This window comes from Ahaetulla prasina, chromosome 5, assembly GCF_028640845.1.
Source record: "Ahaetulla prasina isolate Xishuangbanna chromosome 5, ASM2864084v1, whole genome shotgun sequence".
Taxonomy (NCBI): Eukaryota; Metazoa; Chordata; class Lepidosauria; order Squamata; family Colubridae; genus Ahaetulla; species Ahaetulla prasina.
This window is the reverse complement of record NC_080543.1, coordinates 67,795,658-67,820,529: the sequence shown is the minus strand read 5'-3', so window position 1 is coordinate 67,820,529 and position 24,872 is coordinate 67,795,658. Positions and strand designations below refer to the sequence as shown.

Genomic DNA, 24,872 nt, shown 5'->3' with positions numbered 1-24,872 from the left:
GGTAAGTTTCGCAGCAGCATAGCTACAAAGCTTCCCAGGATGCTGCCCCCTTCCCTGCTGGGCTAGCATCTCCTAAAGCTGCTGGGGTTGCAGCCCCACCCCCTCCCCGCCACTTGGAGCTTGCCCAGGACATCCACCCATCCTCCACTCCAGAGCACCAGCCCCACTTGCTTTCTGCCTTCTTCCACAGCAGAGCAGCAGTCTCGACTCCAGCTCTGCGTCTCCCCCTTTGCATCAGCGATGATCAGCTGTTGAGAGCCCAGCCTGCAGGTCTGGAGGAGATGGCGGCCATCTGGCGTGTCCCTGTTCCCCTCCCCCAACAGGTGATGGCAAGCATTTAATACTACTTCTAATATTTATATCATAAAATCCTAACCGTAACAATAAAAATAAAAATAAAAAAATAAAAATAAAAGCATTTAATACTACTTCTAATATTTATATCATAAAATTCTAACCGTAACAATAAAAATAAAAAAACTTGATGGACATTACCTTACAGATGACCCTCACCCTGTTAAAGACCTTGGAGTTTTCATATCCAATGATCTAAGTGCCAAAGCCCACTGCAACTACATCACAAAAAAGGCTTTAAGAGTTGTAAACCTAATCTTACGTAGCTTCTTCTCCAGAAACATTACACTACTAACTAAAGCTTATAGAACATTTGCTAGACCAATTCTTGAATACAGCTCACTTGTCTGGAACCCATACCACATTTCAGACATCAATACAATTGAACGTGTCCAGAAATATTTTACAAGAAGAGTTCTCCACTCCTCTGAATACAACAAAATACTTTATGTCACCAGACTTGAAATCTTGGGTTTAGAAACTCCGCTGCCTTCGACAGGACCTATGTTTAACTCATAGAATCATCTATTGCAATGTCCTTCCTGTTGAAGACTACTTCAGCTTCAATCACAACAATACAAGAGCAAACAATAGATTTAAACTTAATGTTAACCACTTCAATCTTGATTGCAGAAAATATGACTTCTGTAACAGAGTTATTAATGCTTGGAACACACTATCTGACTCTGTGGTCTCTTCTCAAAATCCCCAAAGCTTTAACCAAAAACTGTCTACTATTGACCTCACCCCATTCCTAAGAGGTCTGTAAGGGGTGTGCATAAGAGCACAAACATGCCTACCATTCCTGTCCTATTGTTTCCTTTCATTATATCCAATTAATATAGTTATTACATACTTATGCTTATATATATGCTTATATATTATATAGTTATTTTCATGCTTATGCTTATATATACTGTTGTGACAAAATAAAAAATAAAAAAGATTATTCAAAGCCAAAGTATTAAGACTTTTGCTGAATGGCACATAATATAGTGCAATAGGGAATGAGTGGGGAGGGAAGGAAGGAAGGGAAGGAGGGAGGGAGGGAGGGAGGGTGGGAGGGAGCTGGGAATGAGATGGAAGAATGGATGGAAGGAAGGAGATGGGAATGAGATGGAAGAATGGATGGAAGGAACGAAATGGGAATGAGAGGGAAGGGGAGGAAGGAAGGAAGGAGCTGGAAATGAGATGGATGGAAGGAGATGGGAATAGAGGGGAGGGAGGGAGTAAGGAAGAATTGCATGTGGCCCCAAATAACTTTTAGGAAGGAAGGGAGGAGGGATGAAGAAAGGAAATATTCTAACACTTATTACTAGTGTGTTTATACTAGTAATGATGTCTTTCTTTCTTTCTTCCTCTTTCTTTCTTTTTCTCTCTACTATATTGTTTGCTCATTTCCACATTCTTAAAAAAATCTGAGCTAAAGCTTTTGTCACGGAGTACAATCAGTTTTGAACAAGACTTCTAGAGGTCCTTTAGATGTGATTCCTAAAAGGTAAGAGAGAGAAAAGAAAGAAAGAAAGAGAAAGAGACAAGAAAGAAAGAAAGAAAGAAAGAAAGAAAGAAAGAAAGAAAGAAAGAAAGAAAGAAAGAAAGAAAGAAAGAAAGAAAGAAAGAAGGAAAAAAAAAGAAAGAGAGCGGAAGGAAAGGGGGGAGAGAGAGAGAGAGAGAGAGAGAAGAGGAAGAAAGGACCACAAACCCTGGCACTAGACATGACTTCAGAAGGCTTTTGGAAACAGGACAGCAATCTAGGGCTGGAAGGGACCTTGGAGGCCATCTAGTCCAACCTCCTGCTCCAGCAGGAAACTTTATATCATCTGAATTATTTTGGTGCTTTGAAAAGAGAGGAAAATTGCCAGAAAAGAGAAGGAGTTTACTAGGACAAGGCTGCCATGCAAAGGAAGGCAGAGATAGTCCTTGATTTATGATCACAATTGAGCCCAAAATTTTGGTTGTTAAGTGAGTTTCACCACATTTTATTCAATCCATGACCTCTCCTGGCTCTAACAGTCATGTGCAAACTAGGGAAGAACATCTGAAGGTGTGTGTAATGTTCTAAATGTACAGAAGTTATAGTGTGGCAGAAAGTGGACTCTGGATGTTTTTCCAAATGTAGTAAGTGAGGTTGAATGTGTATAGTTTTAGAAGAGCTGTGTGTGTGTGTGTGTACATACACATACAGTATATATAGTAGATAATGTATCTTTTTGTGTGCCTATAAACACTATACTATATAATATGTATGTATACGTATGGCATATATACATAGGCTTAAATAGTATATTTTGGATGTTCAGTAGTAATAAATAAATAGACAGGGAAATTGTATCTCGTTGAGACCTTTGAAGCGGGGAGAGGCCAGGCACCCTAACCCTAACCTTTGATATGAGTGACGTCAAGTTGGCCATGCCCACCCAGTCACATGACTACCAAGCCACACCCACCCAGTCACATGACTACCCAGTCACATGACCACCAAGCACGCCCACCCAGCCACATGGCCACCAAGCCACACCCACCCAGTCACGTGGCCACCAAGCCACGCCCACCAAACAAGCCATACCCACAGAACTGGTAGTAAAAAAAATTGGAACCCACCCCTGATTCATACCTTGTCTGGCTTGTAAGCTTAAAGCTGACTACAGATTCCTTATTTAAACCAATTGCTTCAATATCAATAACATCATCTACTTCTGGATTTGTGGCAACAAACAATATTGGAAATTTCCAAATGCCTCCTGTGCTATGCTGTACCACCAAAGCTGCTGGATTCCTACAAAAAATTAAGCATACAATATTAATTATCATTAAAAGTTTAATGAAACACAAGTCAAGTCAATGATGAAAGTGTAATGGAAGCTTATATTCTTTAACATGTAATGCTGTTTCTAAATTGGATTGTAGATATTATGTTTAGGCAGGATAGTATATTTTTTCTTACTATGGAACAGCTGACAGCTACATATTGTATTATTTTTTATGTGCCTTTTTATTTAATGAAAAAGCCAAACTAATTGTGCAATCTAATTCACCTTAAACCACAGTACATTTAGATAGTAGTCTGGTGAAGAAAAAACTATAATATGACAACAATAACTGAGATATATTTTAAGTTCCAAAAATAATATAACATTCTATCATAAGTTCCATATTCCATCAGAGGTGAGATTTCACTCTTAAGGAAACTATAGTTAGAAAAGATAACTTTTCCCTCCTATTCCCCTTCTGCACAATTAGAGAGTGAACTGCCAAAAGTGTTTTTCAGATATAGTTTAGCTTGATGACAATTGGAGATAAAGCAGAAGGGAGAATGAGAAACAAAGCTTTCTGAGGTCATTTTTGTCAAATCTAGCTGAAGCTGGGTTTGAATTCACCTATTTAAGTTCAAATGCAACCTGAAATATAAACAGTAACTCCTTCCAATCATTGATCAATATATTTCTGGGCAGTGGTGAAATCCAAAATTTTTCCCTACCGGTTCTGTGGGTGTGGCTTGGTGGGTGTGGTGTGGTGGGCGTGGCAGGGAAGGATACTGCAAAATCTCCATTTCCACCTCACTCCTGGGGGAAGGATATTGCGAAATCTCCATTCCCACCACACTCTGGGGCCAGCCAGAGGTGGTATTTGCTGGTTCTCCAAACTACTCAAAATTTCTGCTACCGGTTCTCCGAATTACTCAAAATTTTTACTACTGGTTCTCCAGAACCTGCTGGATTTCACCCCTGTTTCTGGGGTATTTAAATTCTTTTGAGCTCAATGTTCACAGCAAACCCATGTTATCCAGTGGAAATTCCAAGACTTGAAATGGCTAAAATTTGTCATTTAAAAATCAGATAAATTTAAGTAAATTCCTAACATAGAGTCCTATATTCAGTTTAGAGGATACAAAGCTTTGATTCAAGTGAATTCCATGACTAGAGGTCTGTTTCTAAAACATGACAATACCAAAATGACATGTGTTCTGACCTCATGATACATGCTGTGATAGTTTGTATTTGGATCCTGCATCATGTAAAGAGCAGAGTTTGTATCAAAACACTCCAACACATACATGTTGCTTGGAATATCTAAAGGTACCAATACAGGGGATAGTTCAGTATATGAACAAGAATTTTTGGTTTTTAAAATAAATGTGAATTATGTGAGATTTTTCAGAGCTTATTAAATCAGAGTTTACAAGAAAGTAATATTTTGCATTACAGACTCCAAATTGTTGAATTAATTGATTAGAATAAACTCTTTAGTTTTATCCAAGATAGGAAATAAAGGAAAAATCATGTTTCAATTCTAGTAAGTTGTGATACTATCATAAATATACCTTGTTGGTTTGTAGGGTGTAAATATTATATTAAAGATCAAGGTCACAATTCCACTTTTCAGATCTCGCTGTTTCTTTATCAAGTTTATAGCTATTGCAGATTTCAGCTGAGAATTCATTCTTTCAGATTCAAATTGAATTTCATAGATAAAGTCATCTGTTGTGGAGAATCCTGTAAAATCAAGATAATTATCCCTATAATATAAATGCATTTGGCTCTTTAAACAGTTTGAAATGTTACAGAGAACTCCACCGCCTTCGACATGACCTGAGTTTAACTCATAGAATTATCTATTGCAATGTCCTTCCTGTTGAAGACTACTTCAGCTTCAATTGCAACAATACACGAGCACACAATAGATTTAAGCTTAATGTTAACCGCTCCAATCTTGATTGCAGAAAATATGACTTCAATAACAGAGTTGTTAATACTTGGAATACACTACCTGACTCTATGGTCTTTTCCCAAAATCCCCAAAGCTTTAACCAAAAAGCTTCTACTATTGACCTCACCCCATTCCTAAGTGGGGTGTGCATAAGAGCACTAGCGTGCCTACCATTCCTATTGTTTCCGTTCATTATATCCAATTAATATAGTTATTACATACATGCTTATATATATGCTTATATATTGTATAGTTATTTCATGCTTATGCTTATATATACTGTTGTGACAAAATAAATAAATAAATAAAATAAAAATAAAGATTTTAATGACCAAAGTAATTAATCAAGAAATACAAGTCAATTCCCTAAAGAATAGTAAGAACAAACAAATCTTGCACTGCAAACCAATGTAGAGGTTGGTTACAATTACTTATGGGTTTCTTAACATACTTTTTGTAGAAAAATGTCAAAATTGAAAAACCCAATACTTATCTGTAAAAATGTTGCATTTATCAAAAAGAGGAAAATATATTTTTCAAATGTAATTGTCGAGCCCAGCTCTGGCTCAACACATGTGCTGCAGGGATCCAGATCATGGAAGCAGCCCCTAATCAAAGATCCAGGGGGATGACATATTGGGGACCTGTTTGAGGGGTCCAGGGATCTGCGTTTGGGAAGAATCGGAAGGGAATCAGCACACTGGCGACCGAGATGTAAGGAGATGAGGGCTGGGTGTTACGAAGAGCTGCTTTAGTTCTGGGATTTGGCAGATGATGTGGCAGCTGGGGCTGTCAGACAAGGAGGGCGTCTAATCAACAGACCAGTTCAGGCATGGGACGGGGCATGAGCATCTCGGGATGTTTAAAAAGGGGCTGAGAGACAGAGGCTGTCAGTGCTGACTTTGTACAGAGAGACCTTGACTTCTACTGAGACCCAGTTTGTAGCAGACCCAATAAACGAAGTCACTATCAGAAAGAAAACCAAGTTGATTTGTTTCTTCTCATGGCATCTGACACAACTGAGGCTGAGAGAGCCGAGAGTAATTAATTAATCCTGAATTGAAAAAAATAACAAATTTTCAGACAGAGATAATATTTTATATGCATATCTGCACATGAAGGTCAATGAATTTTACAAATACATCTCTTGCAGAGCAATAGTAGCTTAGCTGAATGCCTGTCTATAGTTCCCTTTATAACTGTCAAATAAGCTACAGACTCTCTGTAGGGTGGTTGATCTTTCAGCATAAGGATTAGAAGCCCTCAATAGATACATATACAAGCAAAAGAGATAATCATGCAAAAGAGACAATCAACAATAAACAGCCCACCCAAAGAACCTTAAGACCACCACCCCAACACTGAAAGGGCAAGCCACTAGAATATAATCTGAGAGCAGATTTCCGGTGATGCTGTCAGGGCAACACAAAGGGAAAAGAACGAGCTCTGTTCTTTGACTCTATTTATTTCATGCTTGGGGACTCTTCAAAGATGTGTTGAAGGCTTGGAGAACTACACAAAACAGAGGGGAAGCCCGAGGGTCAGTGAGGTGGTGTGCAACCACCCACTGGAATGAGGGAAACCCTCTTTAACCCAGTGCGAATGTGTCTGTCATCTCATTCTGACATGGCTGACTCGAGGCCATGACAGCACACAATAGAATTGGAAGAGAAAACTTAATCAGCAGACTGTGCCCATTTTTACTGGTGAGAGACTCCCAGATGCAAAGCAGTTGGAATTGTCAAAGTGAGTAAAATCAGAGTATTTGGCAAAATAGAAGAGAGCTCCAGCAGGAAACTAGCAGTGACTTAAAGAGACGAGCCATGACTAAGTGAAAGTAACTGCTGAGAGAGGAATCAGGTGAAATAGAAAGGAAGACCAAAAGCTGACTTTAAAGGGGGAGTGAAAATGAGCAAGTGTAAGATAACGGAGGAAGAGAAAGAGAAAGGGGAAAAAAAGAACTTATACTTTGAAAATTGACAAGGAAAAAAAGGATTGGTGAAAGACGATCAAAGGAGGAAGGAGATCGGGTGACCAGGGAAAGTATGAGAGACAAGGAAAAGAATCTGGAGGAGTAGAAGATTTGATGGAGTTGTGAATAAACAAATTGAGAACAGTGTCTGGTGGAGGAAAACTGGAATATATAACAAAAAAATGGAAGTGGAGAGGCAGAAACGACCTAGACTCAAATAGCTGATATAAAGTTAAAAATGTTTGAAAGGCTCAGTGAGAAGATGGTGAAAGGATGAAGAGAAGAAGGGAAAAAAACCTGTAAAAACTGAGAAATCCAGATATAACAGAGCATTGGGAAACTTTAAAAGTTAAAATAAGGGCGACTTTCAAGTGAAATAGCAAATAGACAGTTATATTGTTACACTATAGTCTGTGATCAACATTCTGGTAATAGGATACTTTTTGATAGTGATGTTCTGATATTGTAACTGTAATCTTTGTGATAAAGTCGTATTTATAAGCATACAATGAACTATTGCTAAAGATAGTAATTTAAGGTTAGTTAGATTGTTTTGAAGGTATTATATTTAACATAAAATTATTTATAATTAATGTTTATTAGAAAATAGGATATTTAAGTTAATTTAACCAACTAAATTAATTTGACTGGTAACCATAGAAGATCTGTTTAGAGTAATTCATAATTATACTATATTGTATCGTATGCTCTTATAATTGACTTATTGTTATAAACATTTATAAGCTTTTGGTAGGTAGCTAACGATAATGATAATAACTTAGAACCTAGAATCAGCAAAATGTGAAAGAAGCAAATATTAATAGGTAAAGAGAAAAGATATTGAGAAAGTTAAAGATAATATAAAAGTGGTCAAACTAACATTAGATATAAGAAAAAAAGAACATAAATATAAGAAAATTAACCTAGAGAGATAAAAGAAAATACTATTAGCGAGAAAAACAGTGGATGGTGATCTGGGAAAAGTTTTATAGAATTTTAAGACAACAAAGTAAAATTCTAAAAGAAATGACAAGTATCACTACCACAACATTGAGAACAGGGAAAAAGGCAGCATCCAACCTTCTCCATCAACCCAAAGAACAATAGAAAGAATGCTGTCCACAGAAAAATCAAGCCCCAGTTTGACTTCCCAATCGATGCAGTCTACTCTCGTAACGATACAAGAAACTATGATGAAACTTCAGGAGATGATGACAAAAAACCATGGAGAACTGAAATCCGACATACACATTTTAGACAACAAAGTGGATTCAATTCAAGAGGCGATACAAAGAAATGAGCAAAAAATTAGGTTCGTGGAAATAAAAGCTGAACAAACTGAAAAAAAACTAGAGAAGATAGACCAAAAAATGATGGCAGCGAACAAAGATTTGGAAAGTTCGCTAATACATCTTGAAATGGACCGAGCCTCTTTTTATCTGAGGTTTTCATGGCGGAAATGAAATGAAAGAAGATGTTCTAGGAGAAGTAATGGTGGGATTGATTGCGGAAGCCCTCCAGAGAGATAAAGAAGAGATCATAAATGAGATGGATGAAATATATAGAGTCCAAACAAATTATGCAAAGCACCACCACCTACCCAGGGAAGTACACATCACGTTTGCACGCAAGAATGTTCGAGACATTATCTATAAAATTACAAGAGATGAACCAATGATGTACCATGAAAGAGAAATTATAACATTGAAGCAAGTCCCAGGCGAATTCGAGAACAAAGGAAGGATTACTGCTTCTTAGCATCTTTACTGAACAGAAGGAAAATATTATTTCAATGGATCATTCCGGAGGGAATGTCGGCAAAATCAATGATCTAGATAAAGCCCAAGAACTATACGACCAACTGATGGGGATGGAGGAAGATTTGAGCAGCAAAGAGAGATTGGAAATGCCTAGCTTAGAAGAACAGAGACAAGAATCTGGGGATGAACATGTGAAGAAAGGAGCTAAGATAAAGAAAGGAAATCAAAATGAAGAAAGGGGTGCCATTACCAGATCACAAAAAATTACAAAAGCAAACCAAAACCAGAGACCAGCAGACAATTAAGAGAATAGAGAAAGAAACTAAATTACTGTTAATAAATGTAAACGGATTGAATGACCAGGTGAAAAGAAAAAAAATACTTAAGAGATTAATGAAACAGAATGTAGATATGGTGGAATATCTTTTTTGATATGGTGGAAGAACTAAACTTGATTGATGTGTGGTGAACATTAAATTCCAAAGAGAAAAAATGTACTTTTTATTCCAACCCGCATAAGTCCTTCTCAAGAATAGACATGATATAGACAAACAGAGAATTAAGTAAAGAAGTAGAAAATGTAGAGATTCTCCCAAACATTTGGGCAGATCATAACCCCTTAAGAATAATATGGAAAGGTCAAAAAAAGAAAATTAGAAGGTGGACTTTAAACCCACAGATATTACAAGAGAAGGAATACATACAAAAGATTAACCAGGAATTGACCTTATTTCTTGAGGTAAATGGGCACAATAAAAGCATATACAAGAGGGGTAACTACAGCATATACTGCAAAAAGAAATAAGGAAAAACTGAAACAGCAAGACATATTAGTGAAAGAATTAGAACAGCTAGAAAAAAAATTCAAAGAAGGCCAGGTGATATACAAGAATACTAATTGAAGAATTAACATTAGTAAAACATAGATTAAACCTAATAGAACAAACAGAACACGTTAAAAATATTAAATATGCGAAACAATACCAATCTGAGAACGCAAACAAACCAGGGAGGTGGTTATCATACAAATTAAGAAAAGGAAAGGAAAGTAGAATACACAACTGCAGGATGAGGTTGGGTAGTTACAAAATAAAGAAGAAGAAATTAAAAGGATTGCATTAAAATACTTTTAGAATTTATATGATCAGGAGGAAAATGAGAAAACGAAAAAATTAACGACTATTTAAAAGAGAAAAAGATGCCTATTTTAGAGGAAGATAAGAGAGCACTGCTAAATAAGGAAATAATATTGTCAGAGTTAAAAGAAGCGATTCAAAGACAAAAAAATAATAAGACCCCGGGACCAGATGGTTTACCAGGAGAATTTTACAAAAACATGGGGGAACTATTAGAACCTCTTCTTTTAGAACTGTACAATGAAGTCCTACTGGAAGCAAAAAGGCCTGTTTCATGGAGAGAAGCATATACCACAGTGATTATAAAAGAAGTTGAAGCAAGAACTGCTTGCAGCAATGATAGAGAAGAATATAAAAAGCATGTTATAACAATGTAAAATTAAAATTTGTATTAAAGATTAGAGGATTATAAAAATGTTGAGGAATGGGATTTTGAAATAAATAAGTGATGGGAGACCTTTTAATCAAGGTGAAATTTAAGACAGGAGAGATTTTTATAGATATTACCTTGTTTTTATTTCTTTTTGTTACTGGTCTTTGGCAATATTAGGGATAAATATGGTGTATTTTGTTTAATGAAGAAAGAGAGGCAAGAAAGGGGACAAAAATGTGGGAACTAGATTTGATTAATTGCTATTCAGGATAAAGGGGTGGAATAGAGAATTTGATAGAAATGGGCAATAATAAAATTTGAAGAGGGGAAGGAAAAATATTGGATAAACAATACAATGAGGGGGTGAAATTTGAAATATGTTTAATTATGTACCTGACTGTTATCTTGTTCAACAAAGATCTGTATGTGGTTTTTTAAAAATAAAAAAAACTTTTTTGCAAAAATAAATAAATAAGAGGTACCAAAAACCACCTTTACACTTTACACACACACAACACAACACAACTTACTCACATACAATGTAAATGCAGCTGCACTTCACCCAAAATGGCCCCCGCAACAAGCAGAAACCTCACACAGCCCAAAAAGCTCAAAAATCAACTTTCACACTTTAAACACACACAAAACACAACACAACATGACTCACACATACACACAAAATGCCACATACAGCTTTGTGAGATTTTGTGTGTTTGTGTAGTTAGAGTGAAACACTACAGAAACACACCAAATCTCAGAAAGCTGCACAAAAATTTTATTTTATTATTTTATTTTATTTATATTTTTTAGATCAGTGGTCTCCAGCCTGAGGAACTCTGGGAGTTTAAGATCACAAGCCTTAAAGTTACTAAGGTTGGAGACCCGTTTTAGATAAAAGCAGCTAAATTTAAAACTTCCTTAACTTTAAATTGCTGTCTAAAAAAAAAACCTCCTTAAAAAAAACCCAATTAACTATTTTTTAAAGCTTCCCCCACCATTTACTTACCCAATTGGAGGCAGACAGATTGAGTTGCTCACTGAGGAGATGGATTGCAGGCAGGCAGATTCAGTTGCTAGCTCATGCAACTGATTGCAGCAGCTGAAGCAAAAGAAGGCTTAGCGAGCTTGAAAGGAGCAGCAATTAGGCAAGGGGGCAATAGGGTAGGCATGGGCAGGGGATATTGTAAGAGGTTGTAAAACAATGATTTTAAAAGCCTGTGATGATGAGGCAACTCAGCTGAGATTGCCAGAGGGAAAAAAGCTTTTAAAAGGCTTCTCTCACGATCCCAGCTGAAGTTGCCTGATCGCAGCCCAAAACCTCTTAAAAGGATTGTTTTAACAATCTCTTCGGCCAAAGAGCTTGTAGAAAACATGTTTTTTAAAGGTTCTGGTGATCAGGCAACTCAGCTGGGATCGCCAGAGGAGCCTTTTAAAAGCTTTTTTTTTTACAACCTCTTCGGCCAAGAGGTTGTTTTAAAAAAACTTTTAAAGATTTCTGAAGATCCCAGCTGAGCCACGCAATCATCAAAGATTAAAAGCTGAAGAAAAAATGCTTTTAAAAGTAAAAAAAAACGCTCTGATGATGGCGCGGCTCAGCAGGGACAGGGGGCGGGGCCAGGGATTTTTGCTACTGGTTCTCTGAACCACCAGCCGCCATCGCTACTACATCAGGCGATCCAGTCTGAACCGGGAGCATTTCACCCCTGGCATAGACTAGAAATAGATGCCAACCAGGTTTATGTCTATGAACCAGAGATTGCACACTAATCACTTAATATATTGTATAAATTATATAAAATATATATAACAACATTTATTTCAATAACTGAAAGTTGGACCAGAACTGCAGTAAGAAATAATGCCAAAGAGGGAAGTTCATAAACAAAGATTATATTCTGTATGAGAGCTCTTGGTTTAAATATTAGAATGTATTTATTTATGTCATATATAAAATCATGATGTCCTCTAGCACACATGCACACTCTATCAAGGTATGAATACCATTTCCAGCCTTTGTCAAATTGATCAATTACTAATTGTGTACTAAAGTAGTGAATTCACAGCAGGATACCACTGAAGACTCATAATTATTCCACCACATAAAATATCATCATGCAGAGATTCTAACATACAAATAAACTTAATAGGTGAGAGGAAGAATGACATCATTTGAAACCCACCACACAGACAAAACTGATATTGCTAAGCAGATGTTTCCTTCAGCAATCAAATCACTGTGTTGTGCAAAGACAATGGTTATTGAGGATCATGGTGTTCAGATATGTAGGTCTGAACTATAACTTATAATTGTGTTGTACATTCCATTTCCATGCATTTCTTTAAAAAAATGGTTAGTTTTGTTTTTCCCATATACACTCACCATTCTCCTATCATTCAGTATTTCTTTTTGTTGAATTCTCTATTTTATATACCAGTGATGGCTAACCTTTTTGCTGTTGCGTGCCAAAAGTGTGGGGAGTGTGGGGGGGTTGCGCGCGCACGTGCCCACACCCATAATTCAATGCCCCCCTGCACCCCCGTGCTTTTGGCACACGATGACAAACAGGTGACCGGTGGGCCCGGTAGGCCTGTTTTTCACTCTCTCCAGGCTCCAGAGGCTTTCTTGGAGCCTGGGGAGGACGAAAAGAGCCTTTCCCAGCCCCCGGAGGCACTCCAGAGGCCAGAAATGGCCTGTTTCCCGACTTCCAGTGGGCCCGGAAAGCCTGAAAATCAGCTGGCTGGTGTGCACATGCACGCTGGAGCTGAGCTAGGTGCCCATAGATATGGCTCCGCGTGCCACCTGTGGCACCCGTTCCATCATGATTATATACTGTATTATTTTGCCAAATATATTAATCATGAATAATCATTTTAAATAATGAACAACATATTAGGATATTAATGTTGGTGGATTTGATAAGGACCCCTAAAAAACTTTGTATTTCTTAACCAAAGCACTCCTAAAACCCATTCAGACATCTGTGTGAACTTTGATATAAAAGCATGTAGCCATCACGCATGGAAAATTACTAACTCTGAGAAAGAAAAAGTATCAAGCTTAACAGAAGCCCTGTATTGTAACCAGATAGAACTATTTCTACATAATGTAGGCTGTTTACCAGTTTGACTTTTGTAACTCAATGTATTAAAATAGGATACTGAAAGTAATGGATGACGCGTGTCAGAAGATGTCCCGTGTCTTGGAAGGTGTATGATACTGCCATATATAGTCAAGTTTACTGTAAGCCAATTATGTATCATTTCGTGTTTTCCTGTTTGCTACTTTCTGTACCAGATACTATAAAAGATTATGCTTGGGCAGTGCCCAGGATCCAGGCTTTCTTTTCCACATGAGTGGAAGTCTGTACCTATTTGCACAGATAACTAAATAAGTAATTCTTGTTTCTCTAATCCTTCGTGGTCTTTCCTTCAACTGAAATGTGGGCATAGCCTCATAACATTTCTGGCGACCGCGGCAGGACTGGGGTCTTAAATTACCCCTCTCCTAAGGAGAGAAGGAGTTTTGGGACTCTCTGAGTGGTGAGTTTGCCCACTGCCCCAGCCTTGTTGGGCCAGGGAGAACATTCCTTTAGTGGCACCACCAGACCTTTGCTCCGAGGGACTTCTTACTGGTTCAAGGTGGGACAATTGTGCTAGCCATCACAAGAACCACCGGTCAAGAAGGAGACCAAGGAAAACAGCTGTACCTGGCCAGAGGAGAACAGATGCCTGCAGGCAAGTATAAGGGGAAAAACTCAACACCCTCTCTTTTAAAGAGACAGTGATAGAAGACTGATCACCCTCCATTAAAGGAAAAGGTGGGAGGCTGTCGTATGAGTTTGGAATGAAAGACACCTGCAGCTTTCATTGGTGACCGTTGACATTCCGGGACCGTGAGTCAGGTGTGTGTGCGGTGAAGCAACTCCTCTTGTGTTCTGAGTAGAAAGGACCCCCTATCTTTCGCTCACTATCCCTACCCCTAATTGTCTTTGTCTGGTACCCTGGGAGGAAGATGGGAGGGGGAAGTAGTACTCCCTCAATGCCTTTGGAGTGTATGTTGTAAAACTTCAAGGCAGGGTTTGTTTCCCAGGATTATGGGATTAAATGGAGTAAGCAGAAATTGAAAACCTTCTGCGAGGCGGAATGGCCTACCTTCAAGGTGGGCTGGCCCGGAAGGGGTACTTTTGACACCTCAATAGCCATTAAAGTCCATCAAATAGTGTTTCACCCCACTACAGGACATCCAGATCAGGCACCCTACATTGACGTTTGGGTACATTTGCTTAACCATGCCTCTAAGTGGCTTAAAGAGTGCAGGGCAGGGCAGGGCAAGCTCATGGTTTCTAGAGCAATACCACCTCAGAAAAGGAAAAAGCACCCTCCAGTCATATCTAGTTGCCCAGAAGAATTGCCCCACCCGCCGCCATATGTTCCACCAAGAAGGTGGGAGGATGGGTTTTCAGGGGCATCAGGATCCTCATCTGCTAAGGGTGTTTCAGGAGAAATGGACCTCCTCTCCCAGATGTTAGAAGGATTAAGTGGAGAGAGCAAGGGCTTGGCCAGGATAGTGCCAGAGGTCTTAGATAAGTCTGGTGGGGCTGACACTTTGCCAAAAGCCTCAACCCCGGAGGGAAGAAAGGGGAGTGAGGAAAGGGGGGCAAGTGTCAGGTCTCCCTTACAGGATAGGGAAAAAGAGGAACCAATAGCAGCTAGGACTAGGGCAAAGACAGAGCTAATAGATTTCAATGCACCCCTTAGGCAAGTGGACCAGATAGTGACCAACAAAGATGATCCTGCTAAAATGGGCATAGCACCCCTTTTTCAGCATGTGCCGTTTTCCACATCCGATCTTCTGAACTGGAAAATTCATTTTGGACCATTCAGTGAAAAGCCTAAGGAAGTGGGAGACTTAGTACAAACCATCATGGACACCCATAACCCTAGTTGGATGAACATCCAGCAACTGCTGGGTACCCTGTTCAATCCAGAAGAGCAAGAGAAAATTAGAATAAAGGTATCAAAAGTCCTGAAGCCAAGAAAGCAGATGCTCCACTCCTTAGAGGAATATGTGGAGCAGCAGTTCCCTTCCACAGACCCACACTGGGACCCTTACGAACAAATGGATAAATTACTAGATTACCAACAGTTAGTTCTGGAAGCAATTCAGGGAGCAGGAAAACCAACAACTAACATGTCAAAGCCCTCAATGGTCATCCAAGAGGCAAATGAAAGCCCAGAAGCCTTCTATACCAGGTTGCTGGAAGCTTATCAGATGTTTACCCTGATTGACCCTACGGACCTCCAAAACGCATGTATGCTTGCAATGGCCTTCATTTCCCAGAGTGCCCCAGATAGCCGCAGAAAGCTGCAGAGGTTGGAAGAAGCCCTGGGGAAACTGATGAGTGAGTTGATGGAGGTTTCCAGAAAGACATTTGTGAACAGGGACAAGAAAGAGGAAAAGAAAAAGGATCAGAAGATGCAAAGAAAGGCAGAGCTGCTCGCTGTTGCAATAACAGGGATGCCTAGAGGGAGGGTTGCTGGCAGGGGAAGATGTTATGGACCGACTCTGGGATGAAACCAGTGTGCCATATGTAAAAAAGAAGGACACTGGAAAGGGGAGTGCCTAGAAAAGGATAAGGAAATGGCACCAGTGGGGAACAAGGGAAGGTTTGCAAATAACTTCAGGGGTGGCCTGGGACAAAGCCAGAGAGGGCGGGGCAAAAAGGTAGGATTTTCAAAGCCCCCTCTCATGGGTCTGGCAGAGGTGGAGGAATGGGACTGAAGCCGACCGGGCTCAGGAAGCCTCCAAAAGGGAAATGGTCAAAATAGTTATTGGAGGCAAACCTATCCCCTTCCTAGTAGACACTGGTGCTACATGGTCAGTATTAACGCAGCCCCTAGTGCCAGCTTCTCCCCACTCTATAAATATACAAGGAGCAACAGGACAGACTTTAAAAAGACCTTTCCTAGAACCAGTAACTTTTGATAAAGCAGGAAGAAGCATAACTCACCTATTTGTATACATGCCAGATTGCCCAGTCCCCTTGATGGGAAGAGATTTACTTTGCAAATTGAGGGCACAGATCTCCTTTGAAGAGGATGGGATTATGAAAATGGAGTATGGGAAGGTGAAGATGGAAGTGCCAAGAGAAGAGGTGTTCTGTCCCCTCCACCTCACCTAAGAAAACACACGTGTCACAACAAGAGGAATGGAGAATGGTAATGGTAGCCCGAAAGATTCCTGAGGATGTCAAATAGAGGGAATTTGAGGTGCCAGCATTATGGGCAGAAGATAATCCCCCTGGATTTGCAAGTCACCATACCCCGGTATTAATAGAAGAAATCCAGAATAAGCACCCTGTGAGAATTAGACAATGTGCTTATCCCCGTCCTTTTATGCAAGCTGTACAGGAGATCATTGATTTCTATCTTACCCATCACATTCTAGTCCCTATAGAATCCAAATAGAATACCCCAATTCTGCCAATATCAAAGGGTGAAGGGAGATATAGGATGATCCAAGCGCTTCAGATTGTGAATGCGGCAATTGTCACCAGTCATCCGACTGTGCCCAATCCGTATGTAGTTTTGGGATTAATCCCCCCTAAAGCCCAGTGGTTTTCAGTGATTGACTTAAAAGATGCATTTTTCACTATACCAATTCATGAGAAAAGCTGGCATTTGTTTGCATTTGAATGGGAGAATCCAGCTAATGGGAGAAAGCAGCAATGTGCATGGACTCGCTTACCTCAAGGATTTAAGAATAGTCCCACACTTTTTGGAACCACCTTGGGAAGAGATCTTCAAGCCTTAGAGACCCCTTATCCTGATGTAGTATTGCAATATGTAGATGATCTGTTGGTAACAGGGCAGACAGAAGATGACTGTTGGCAAAACATGTGTGTGCTGCTTTACTTGCTGCAAGGGTGTGGCTACAAAGCTTCAAGGAAAAAGGCTCATCTAGTGTCCAAGAAAGTGAGGTACTTAGGATATGACATAGAAGGTAGAAACAGGACTTTTGGACATGAGCGGAAGGAGGCAAAATGTAGGCTCCCAGCCCCAAGGACCAAGAGGGATTTGAGAGGATTTTTGGGTGCTGCGGGCTTTTGCCGAATTTGGATCCCCAATTTTAGCCTAATAGCGAAACCACTATATGAAGGACAAGGGGAAGTGAAAAGGAACCGCTCAGATGGGGAAAAGAGGAAGAGAAAAGTTTCACAACTTTAAAAATATCTTTACTACAGGCTCCCAGCTTAGGTTTGCCAAACCTAGAAAAGCCTTTCCAGCGTTATGTGGATACAAAGGAAAATGTTGCCGTAGGGGTACTGACCCAGAAAGTAGGAACATGGCATTGACCAATAGCTTATCTGTCCAAACAGCTGGATACTGTGGCGAAAAAATGGCCTGCATGTTTAAAAGCTATTGCAGGAAAAGCTTTGCTTACACAGGAAGCCAATAAACTTACATTTGGACAGGAAATTGAGATTTATACCCTGCATGCTTTAAAAGCAATATTGGATGCAAAAGGTCACTTATGGCTAACAAACCCCCGAATTCTGAGTTACCAAGCCCTAATCACACAAAACCCCATGGTCAAGATCACCCAATCTAATGCATTGAATCCAGCTACCTTGCTACTGGAACCTGACTTAGTGGCTGAACGTGATTGCATACAGACAACTGAAGAAAACTTTGCCAGTCGGCCTGATCTAAAGGTTAAGCCATTCAATGAGGCAGAATATACACTATACACAGATGACACTAGTTTTGTTCATGAGGGGACTCACAAAGCTGGTTATGCTGTAGTAACCTTGCAAGAGGTTTGGGAAGCCGAGCCCCTCCCACCAGGCACTAGTGCTCAACTAGCGGAAATACATGTTTTAACTAGAGCACTAGAGATGGCAAAAGATCTTTGTGTAAACATCTACACAGACTCCAAATACGCTTTCATGACTGTGCAGGTGCATGGGGCACTGTACAAAGAATGGGGTCTTATCACGGCAGGAGGTAAAACAGTCAAGCATGGGACCCACATATCTAGATTACTAGAAAGTGTATGGTTGCCAAAAAAGGTAGCAGTAATGCATTGTAAGGGCCACCAGAGGGGAATGTCAGAGATAGCTTTAGGAAATGGGAAAGCAGGCTATGAGGCAAGAAAAGCAGCTTTTAGGCCCATTAAATCTGAGACAAGTTTAGCTCTATGGACACCTGATGAAAAAATAAAGCTCAGCTACACTTGGGAGGAAAGGAAACAAGCACAGGCATTAGAGGTTATACAGGAGGACGGGTGGTGGGTGTTGCCAGATAACAGAGTATTTGTACCCCAAAATCTAGCTTGGGAAGCAGTGCAGCAGGTCCACAAACACTTACACTGGGGGAAAATGGCGTTGGCAAATGCCTTATTAAGGGAGGTGTACATTGACAAAATTCACAGCATTGCTGCCAATGTCTGTGCACGGTGTGAGACTTGTGCAGCCAACAACCCCAGGCAAGGGCTCCGGCCACCAATTGGACATCAACCTAAAGGTACATACCCATTTGACTCGTTGATGATTGATTTTACCAACATGCCAAAATCCGACCAGTATAGGGCAATGTTAGGGATCATATGTACATACACGGAATTTATCCCAACCAGGACGAAAAAGGCTCATGAGGTGTCAAAAGCATTGTTAAATATCATTATCCCTAGATATGGACTACCATCCAGAATCTCTTCAGATAATGGTCCCGAATGTCAAAGTTCCAGAAATACCTCTTGTCAGCCTCCACTCCAATCTTCGTATACTTTTGAATGATTTATATCAGTAGATAGAATGTGAAATGTTTATTTCTGTATTATAAAACAATTAAGGAACTGAGATGTATCATACCACCGTACAGGGTAAGGGGAAGGAGCCTCTTAAGAGCGTCGGCTGACATAACAGTGTGGGAGGGGTGATTAACGGCTGAGTGTTAACAGCGCGGGCTTTTCCAACAGAAACTGCATTCCTAAGATGACTGACAACTAGAGACCTGTGGAAGAAGATTACCACGAGGGGCCGAGAAGGAGCTGGCATTGGACCAGACCAGCCTGACCTCCTGAAGGAGGAGGGACAATTGGGGGGATATGATATGTTAGCCATATTTTGTCTCAGATCCAACTTTACTAAGCTGCCATCAAGACTATAATGAGTAAAAGTACTTTTCTTTATTCCAAATGAAGTCAAGGTGAATTCTTTCCTAGTTATAATCGGAGGTAGCCTGACACCTCTTCTGCGTAAAAGAAACTCAGAGACATTTCTTTTCCAGAGTTCTTTACTAGCATGAGGAGACTGGCACACGATGAGTGCAATTCCAAAACTGAAGTTCCGGATTCTTTTCCCCAGTTATACAAACCCCAAGAGTCCCACCCCCCTGACCCCTTTGATGGTCACATGGTCCCATGTTCTCCCAGTCCATTCGAATATCTTCTTGCCACTCTTCCTGCAGATGTGAACCCCATCCGACCTTGACCGTCTAAAGAATGTTACCATACCCCTCAGCCCCCCTTCTCCCCCTCAGGGGAAAAATGTGGCAGCGTCTGGAAACCTAAAGTCTAATATGGTTTCCAGGCCTGACAGGCGTCCCCTCTTGGAAAAGAAGCTATATCTTAGGAAAGAAAACAAAGAGTCGATAAAGAAGAGTGTCAGTGGTCCACACTTCCCTTCTACCCCCCCCTCTCCAAGAGGTTTTTTAGGTTTGTCAGGGAAAGTGTCGTGAAATTGTTTAATCAAATTGTCCGCATTTACTTTCCAACTTTTGACCCAAGTAGATTCAGATAATGGATATCCTTTCCAGTGGACTAAATATTGTAACTGACCTCTATATAGTCTAGAGTCAAGGATTTTCTTGATTTCATAGTGGGTTTCACCTTGGATTATCAAGGGTGGTGGGGGAGCGGCAGGTTGAGGTCTCAGACCAGACTGTCTAGCAGGTTTTAATAAGCTGGTATGGAATACCGGGTGTATTTTCCCCAACATTCGAGGGAGCTTGAGTTGGACGGTAACGGGATTAATAATTTTTACAATGGGGAAAGGACCCAAAAATTTTGGACCAAATTTTCTGCTGGGTATTCTTAATCTTAGATACTTAGTAGACAAAAAGACTTTATCTCCAATGCGAAAAGGGGGTTGAAGGGAACGGTGTTTGTCAGCTTGGGCTTTGTAATTTCGAGCTGTCACAGCTAAGGCCTTTTTTGTGTTTTCCCAACCTTTCTTCAACGAATTCATCCAGTCCGTTAGGGAAACCGAAGTGGGGGGTTGCACGGGGAGTTCAGGCATTGGAACAAAGTCCATGCCGCTGGTTACTTGAAAAGGGAACCCCGTGCTGCTGTGTACGGCATTATTATATGCAACCTCTGCAAATGGTAACAAGTCGGACCAGTTTTCTTGTTGGTAATTTACGTAACAGCGTATGTATTGTTCCACCATCAAATTTAATTTTTCAGCCGCTCCGTTAGTCTCCGGATGGAATCCAGAACTAAGTCCTTGAGACGACCCAATGGACCGTAGGAACTCTCTCCAGAACTTGGCTGTGAATTGAACACCCCTGTCGGATATTATCCTTTTAGGGACTCCATGCAGTCTGTAGATGTGTTTGAGGAAGAGCTTTGCTAATTTTCTAGCCGATGGCAATCCGCTGCACGCAGTGAAGTGGGCCTGTTTAGAGAACAAGTCCACCACGGTCCATATCACTGTATTTCCTCCACTAGGTGGGAGTTCAACAATAAAATCCATGGCAATCTCTTCCCAGGGTCTGGTGGGTTCGGCTACGGGTTGTAGGAGTCCAGGGGGTTTACCTGGTCTGGACTTCATGGTGGCGCAGGTAGCACAGCTCCTGACATAGTCTTCGACATCTGATTTCATTTTCGGCCACCAGAATTGTCTTCTAGCCAAGTGGAGAGTTTTTAAAAATCCAAAGTGACCTCCTAGGCGAGAGTCGTGGCTTCTCTGTAGTATTGGCAACCGCATAGCAGCGGGTACATAAATTTTGGTGCCCTTCCAGGGTATCCCATCCCTTAAGGTGAGGTCTGGCAAGTTTTCTTTAAACCAAGCATCGTCAGTGAGTGCTGATTTTAAGTCCGCTAGCAGTTTATTTGGTGGGATGTTAGTACTGCGGCGTGATCGCGGTCGAGTAAGTGCTTGGCTAGCCGGTTCGCTATCGGGGATCATCGCATGTATCACCTCTTCGCGTTTGCTGTCAAATTGTGGTTTTCTAGATAGGGCGTCAGCCAGTAGGTTTTGGTCGCCTGGGATGTATTTGAGGGTGAAATGGAAGCGCTTGAAAAACTGAGCCCATCGAACTTGTTTGGGAGAAAGCTTTCGGGTTTTTTTTAAGTATTCGAGGTTTTTGTGGTCCGTCCACACCTTGAACGGTTCCTTTGCCCTTTCAAGGAAGTGTCTCCAGGAGAGGAGTGCCCAGCGCACTGCAAAGGCTTCCTTTTCCCAAACTGCCCATCTGCGTTCAGTGTCGGTCAGTTTTTTAGATACGTACGCGCAGGGCATAAGGTTGTTCTCGGTATTCCGTTGTAATAAGACAGCGGCTACTGCTACATCACTTGCATCAGCTTGGATCACAAAAGGTTTATTTGGATCCGGGTGTTGAAGAATCGGTTCCATCGAGAAGAGGCGTTTCAGGTGTTCAAAGGAACGTTGGCAGTCCATTGTCCAAGGTAGGGGTTGGTTAGGTTTGGGTTTGGCAGGTAATGGCCCAGTTTTAGTAATTCTGTTAATGGTAGAGCTACTTCTGCGAAAGAAGGAATGAATTTGCGGTAAAAATTTGCGAATCCCAAGAAACTTTGAAGTTGCTTACGTGTGCGTGGCGGTTGCCAGTCCAACACTGCTTTTACTTTGGCTGGGTCCATTTCGATACCTTTGTTTGATATCCGGTAACCTAGGTAGTCCAGGGATTCCTTATGGAATTCGCATTTGGAAAGTTTGACATATAGCTTGGCGGCTAGGAGCTTTTTAAGAACTTGTCTGACCAATTTGATGTGTTGTTCCATATTGTCTGTGTAGATAAGAATATCATCTAAGTAGACAAGAACCCCATTGTAGAGATGGGGGTGCAGGGTTTCATTAATTAGTTGCATAAAAACAGCTGGAGCCCCTTGGAGGCCAAAGGGCATGACACGGTATTGGAAACTACCCAAGGGGCAGTTGAAAACCGTTTTCCATTCATCACCTTCCTTGATGCGGACCCGGTAATAGGCTTCCCTTAAATCCAATCTGGTGAAAATTTTGCCTTTTGATAGGTGGTTCAACAAATCGTGCATAAGTGGTAAAGGGTAAGTGTTTTGTATGCAAATCGCATTGATATTTTTGAAGTCTAATCTAAGCGAGCCATCTTTCTTTTGTTTAAATAGCACAGGCGCAGCTACAGGTGATTTTGCTAGTTCAATGAACCCTCTGGCTAGGTTAGTGTCAATGTATTTTCTTAGTTCAGAAATTTCTGCTGGTGTCATTGAGTACATTTTGGGTTTCGGTAATTTTGCCCCTGGGTGCAATTCAATTGCGCAATCAGTTTGCCGGTGGGGGGGTAAGAGGTTACATTCATCCTCGCTAAAAACGTCTGATAAATCCATGTATGGTTTAGGGATGCGGGGTTCATTAGGAGATGGCTTGGATATGTTGGTTGTTGGATCCCTCTGGTGGTCATTTTGGATAAGGGTTTTTTTTTGTTGGTGGGGGGAGGGATTTAGTCTAAGGGTCCGAAAGTCCATATAATTTTCCTGAATCCATCCTCCCATTTGATTGTGGGTTCCCATTTGTCCAACCAAGCTAAACCCAGGATGATGGATTCTGACATTTTAGGAATTACTATGAATCTTATAAGTTCATGATGGGCACCAATTTCTAAGCGAACCAGTTGTGTGATTTGGGTTGCTGGAACGCCACCAATCAAGGTTCCATCTACCTGGTGGAATTTAATTGGGTGCTTCAAGGGAAATGTTTTTATACGGAGTTGGGCGACTGTGGAGGTTGAAATCAGGCATCTGGTGCATCCTGTGTCCACAATAGCGTCTAAAAGTTTTTTGGCCCCTCCCCCTGGAATTATTAAGTTTACCTTGATGGCAAAAGGAGGAATAGGTGCACTCACCATTGGGTCGTTTTCTGCTTGGTTTGAGTCGTCGGGAGGCAAATCAGATGATGGAAGGTCAGTAGGGAGGTCTATGGCTTGCCTTGCAAAGCGACTGGTATTAGGATTCTTTCGAGGAGGGTTGCGTGGTCGGGTAGCAGTTGGTGGTCGATACTGTGGGAGGGGTGTTGGGGCTAGGCAAACTGACGCCCGATGTCCTTGTTTTCCACAACGGTAGCATTTGATTATTGTTGAAGGTTGGAAGGTGGAAGGTGTGGTTGGTCTTGAGAGGGAGGATCTTGTAGGTGGTCATTGTGGAGTCGTAGTTGGTGATTGGGTCTGGAGGGGGTTGAATTCTCTGTCCAGAGCAATGGACACGTTGTACCAGGCATTAAGTTGTTCTGGGATTCCTCTGGTGGAGCAGGCTCTTCTGATGTTTTGATCAATGGCGTCTTTGAAGTAATGAAGAATAATGGGTTCTGGCCAATGTCTAAGATTGCCAGCAACTCTTCTGAAATCCCATACAAATTGTTTTAGCGGTTTGTTACCTTGTTTCATTGTTTTTAAGGTGGTCTCACATTCTGCAATTAGGTCATCATCTTGAAACCGGTTGCGAAGCAGTGCTATAAATCCGTGAACATTGTTTAGTTCTGGTGCATGTTCATTGTATAGCTGAGCTATCCACTCTGAGGCTAGCCCCACATTCATTCCATCTGAGATGGCGTTGATTAGGCTTCTTTCTGATGGGTATTGATGTCTATATTGTTCAACGTAAGCCTCAATTCTGCTGAGGAAGTAAGCCAGGTGGTGTGGATTCCCATCAAAGGTTGGTTTGAAAGGGGAGGGTTGGTGGAGGGGTGCAGGGGTTTAGCTGGCCTGCTTGCGGCTGCAGAGGGATTTGCGGGGGCGGGGCCGCTGCTGTTGTGGCTGGTTGTTGAGCTGTAAAGGGGGGTGGAATTCCCCCTGGCTGCTGAGAAGGAAGTCCTTGAAATGCTTCAGTTGATGAAAAAACCATCGGCGTGGGGCCCACAGGAAAGAAAGGGGCTGAACTAGCTGGTTGCCATTGGCATTGGATCCACCCTTGTCCAGGATAAAACGCCCAGCCAGGAGGAATAGAAACTGCTGGAGGCAGCGTAGGCCTTTGTTGGCGGGAAAGATCAATTGGAGGGGGGAGTTGTGATTCCCCCCAAGCCCCTGGTGCTGCCTGAACTTCCTGCCGTCTGAAAGAGGGAGGGGGGGTCCTCCTGCGTTCATCGGAACGGCTTCGAGCTTCAGTAATTTCTCTCTCTGGTGGGAGGGAAGGTGAATCTAGGCTGAGCTAAAGGCTCTCGAGGTCTCACTTCCAGGCGCTCAAAAGTTTCAGGGAGGTCTAATAGGGACTGGGATTTCAGGGGGTTTCTCAGGTCCCAATCCAGTGACTCTCCCGATCCTCCAGGTTTTATTGTCCTCCAGTGAGGTTGAGAAGAGGGAGG

At 41.3% G+C, this 24,872-nt stretch overlaps 1 protein-coding gene across 1 annotated transcript in view; it reads right to left on the bottom strand.

The window, feature by feature from the left end:
* The window catches only part of LOC131199940 (cilia- and flagella-associated protein 47-like), a 173,310-nt gene that overhangs the window by 40,444 nt on the left and 107,994 nt on the right, over window positions 1-24,872 (bottom strand). The window contains exons 6-7 of the mRNA XM_058186233.1: window positions 4,676-4,847; window positions 2,969-3,130 (exon numbers count right to left, since the gene is read on the bottom strand). Coding sequence (XP_058042216.1) covers window positions 2,969-3,130; window positions 4,676-4,847 — 334 coding nt within the window. The remainder of the gene's footprint in view (window positions 1-2,968; window positions 3,131-4,675; window positions 4,848-24,872) is intronic.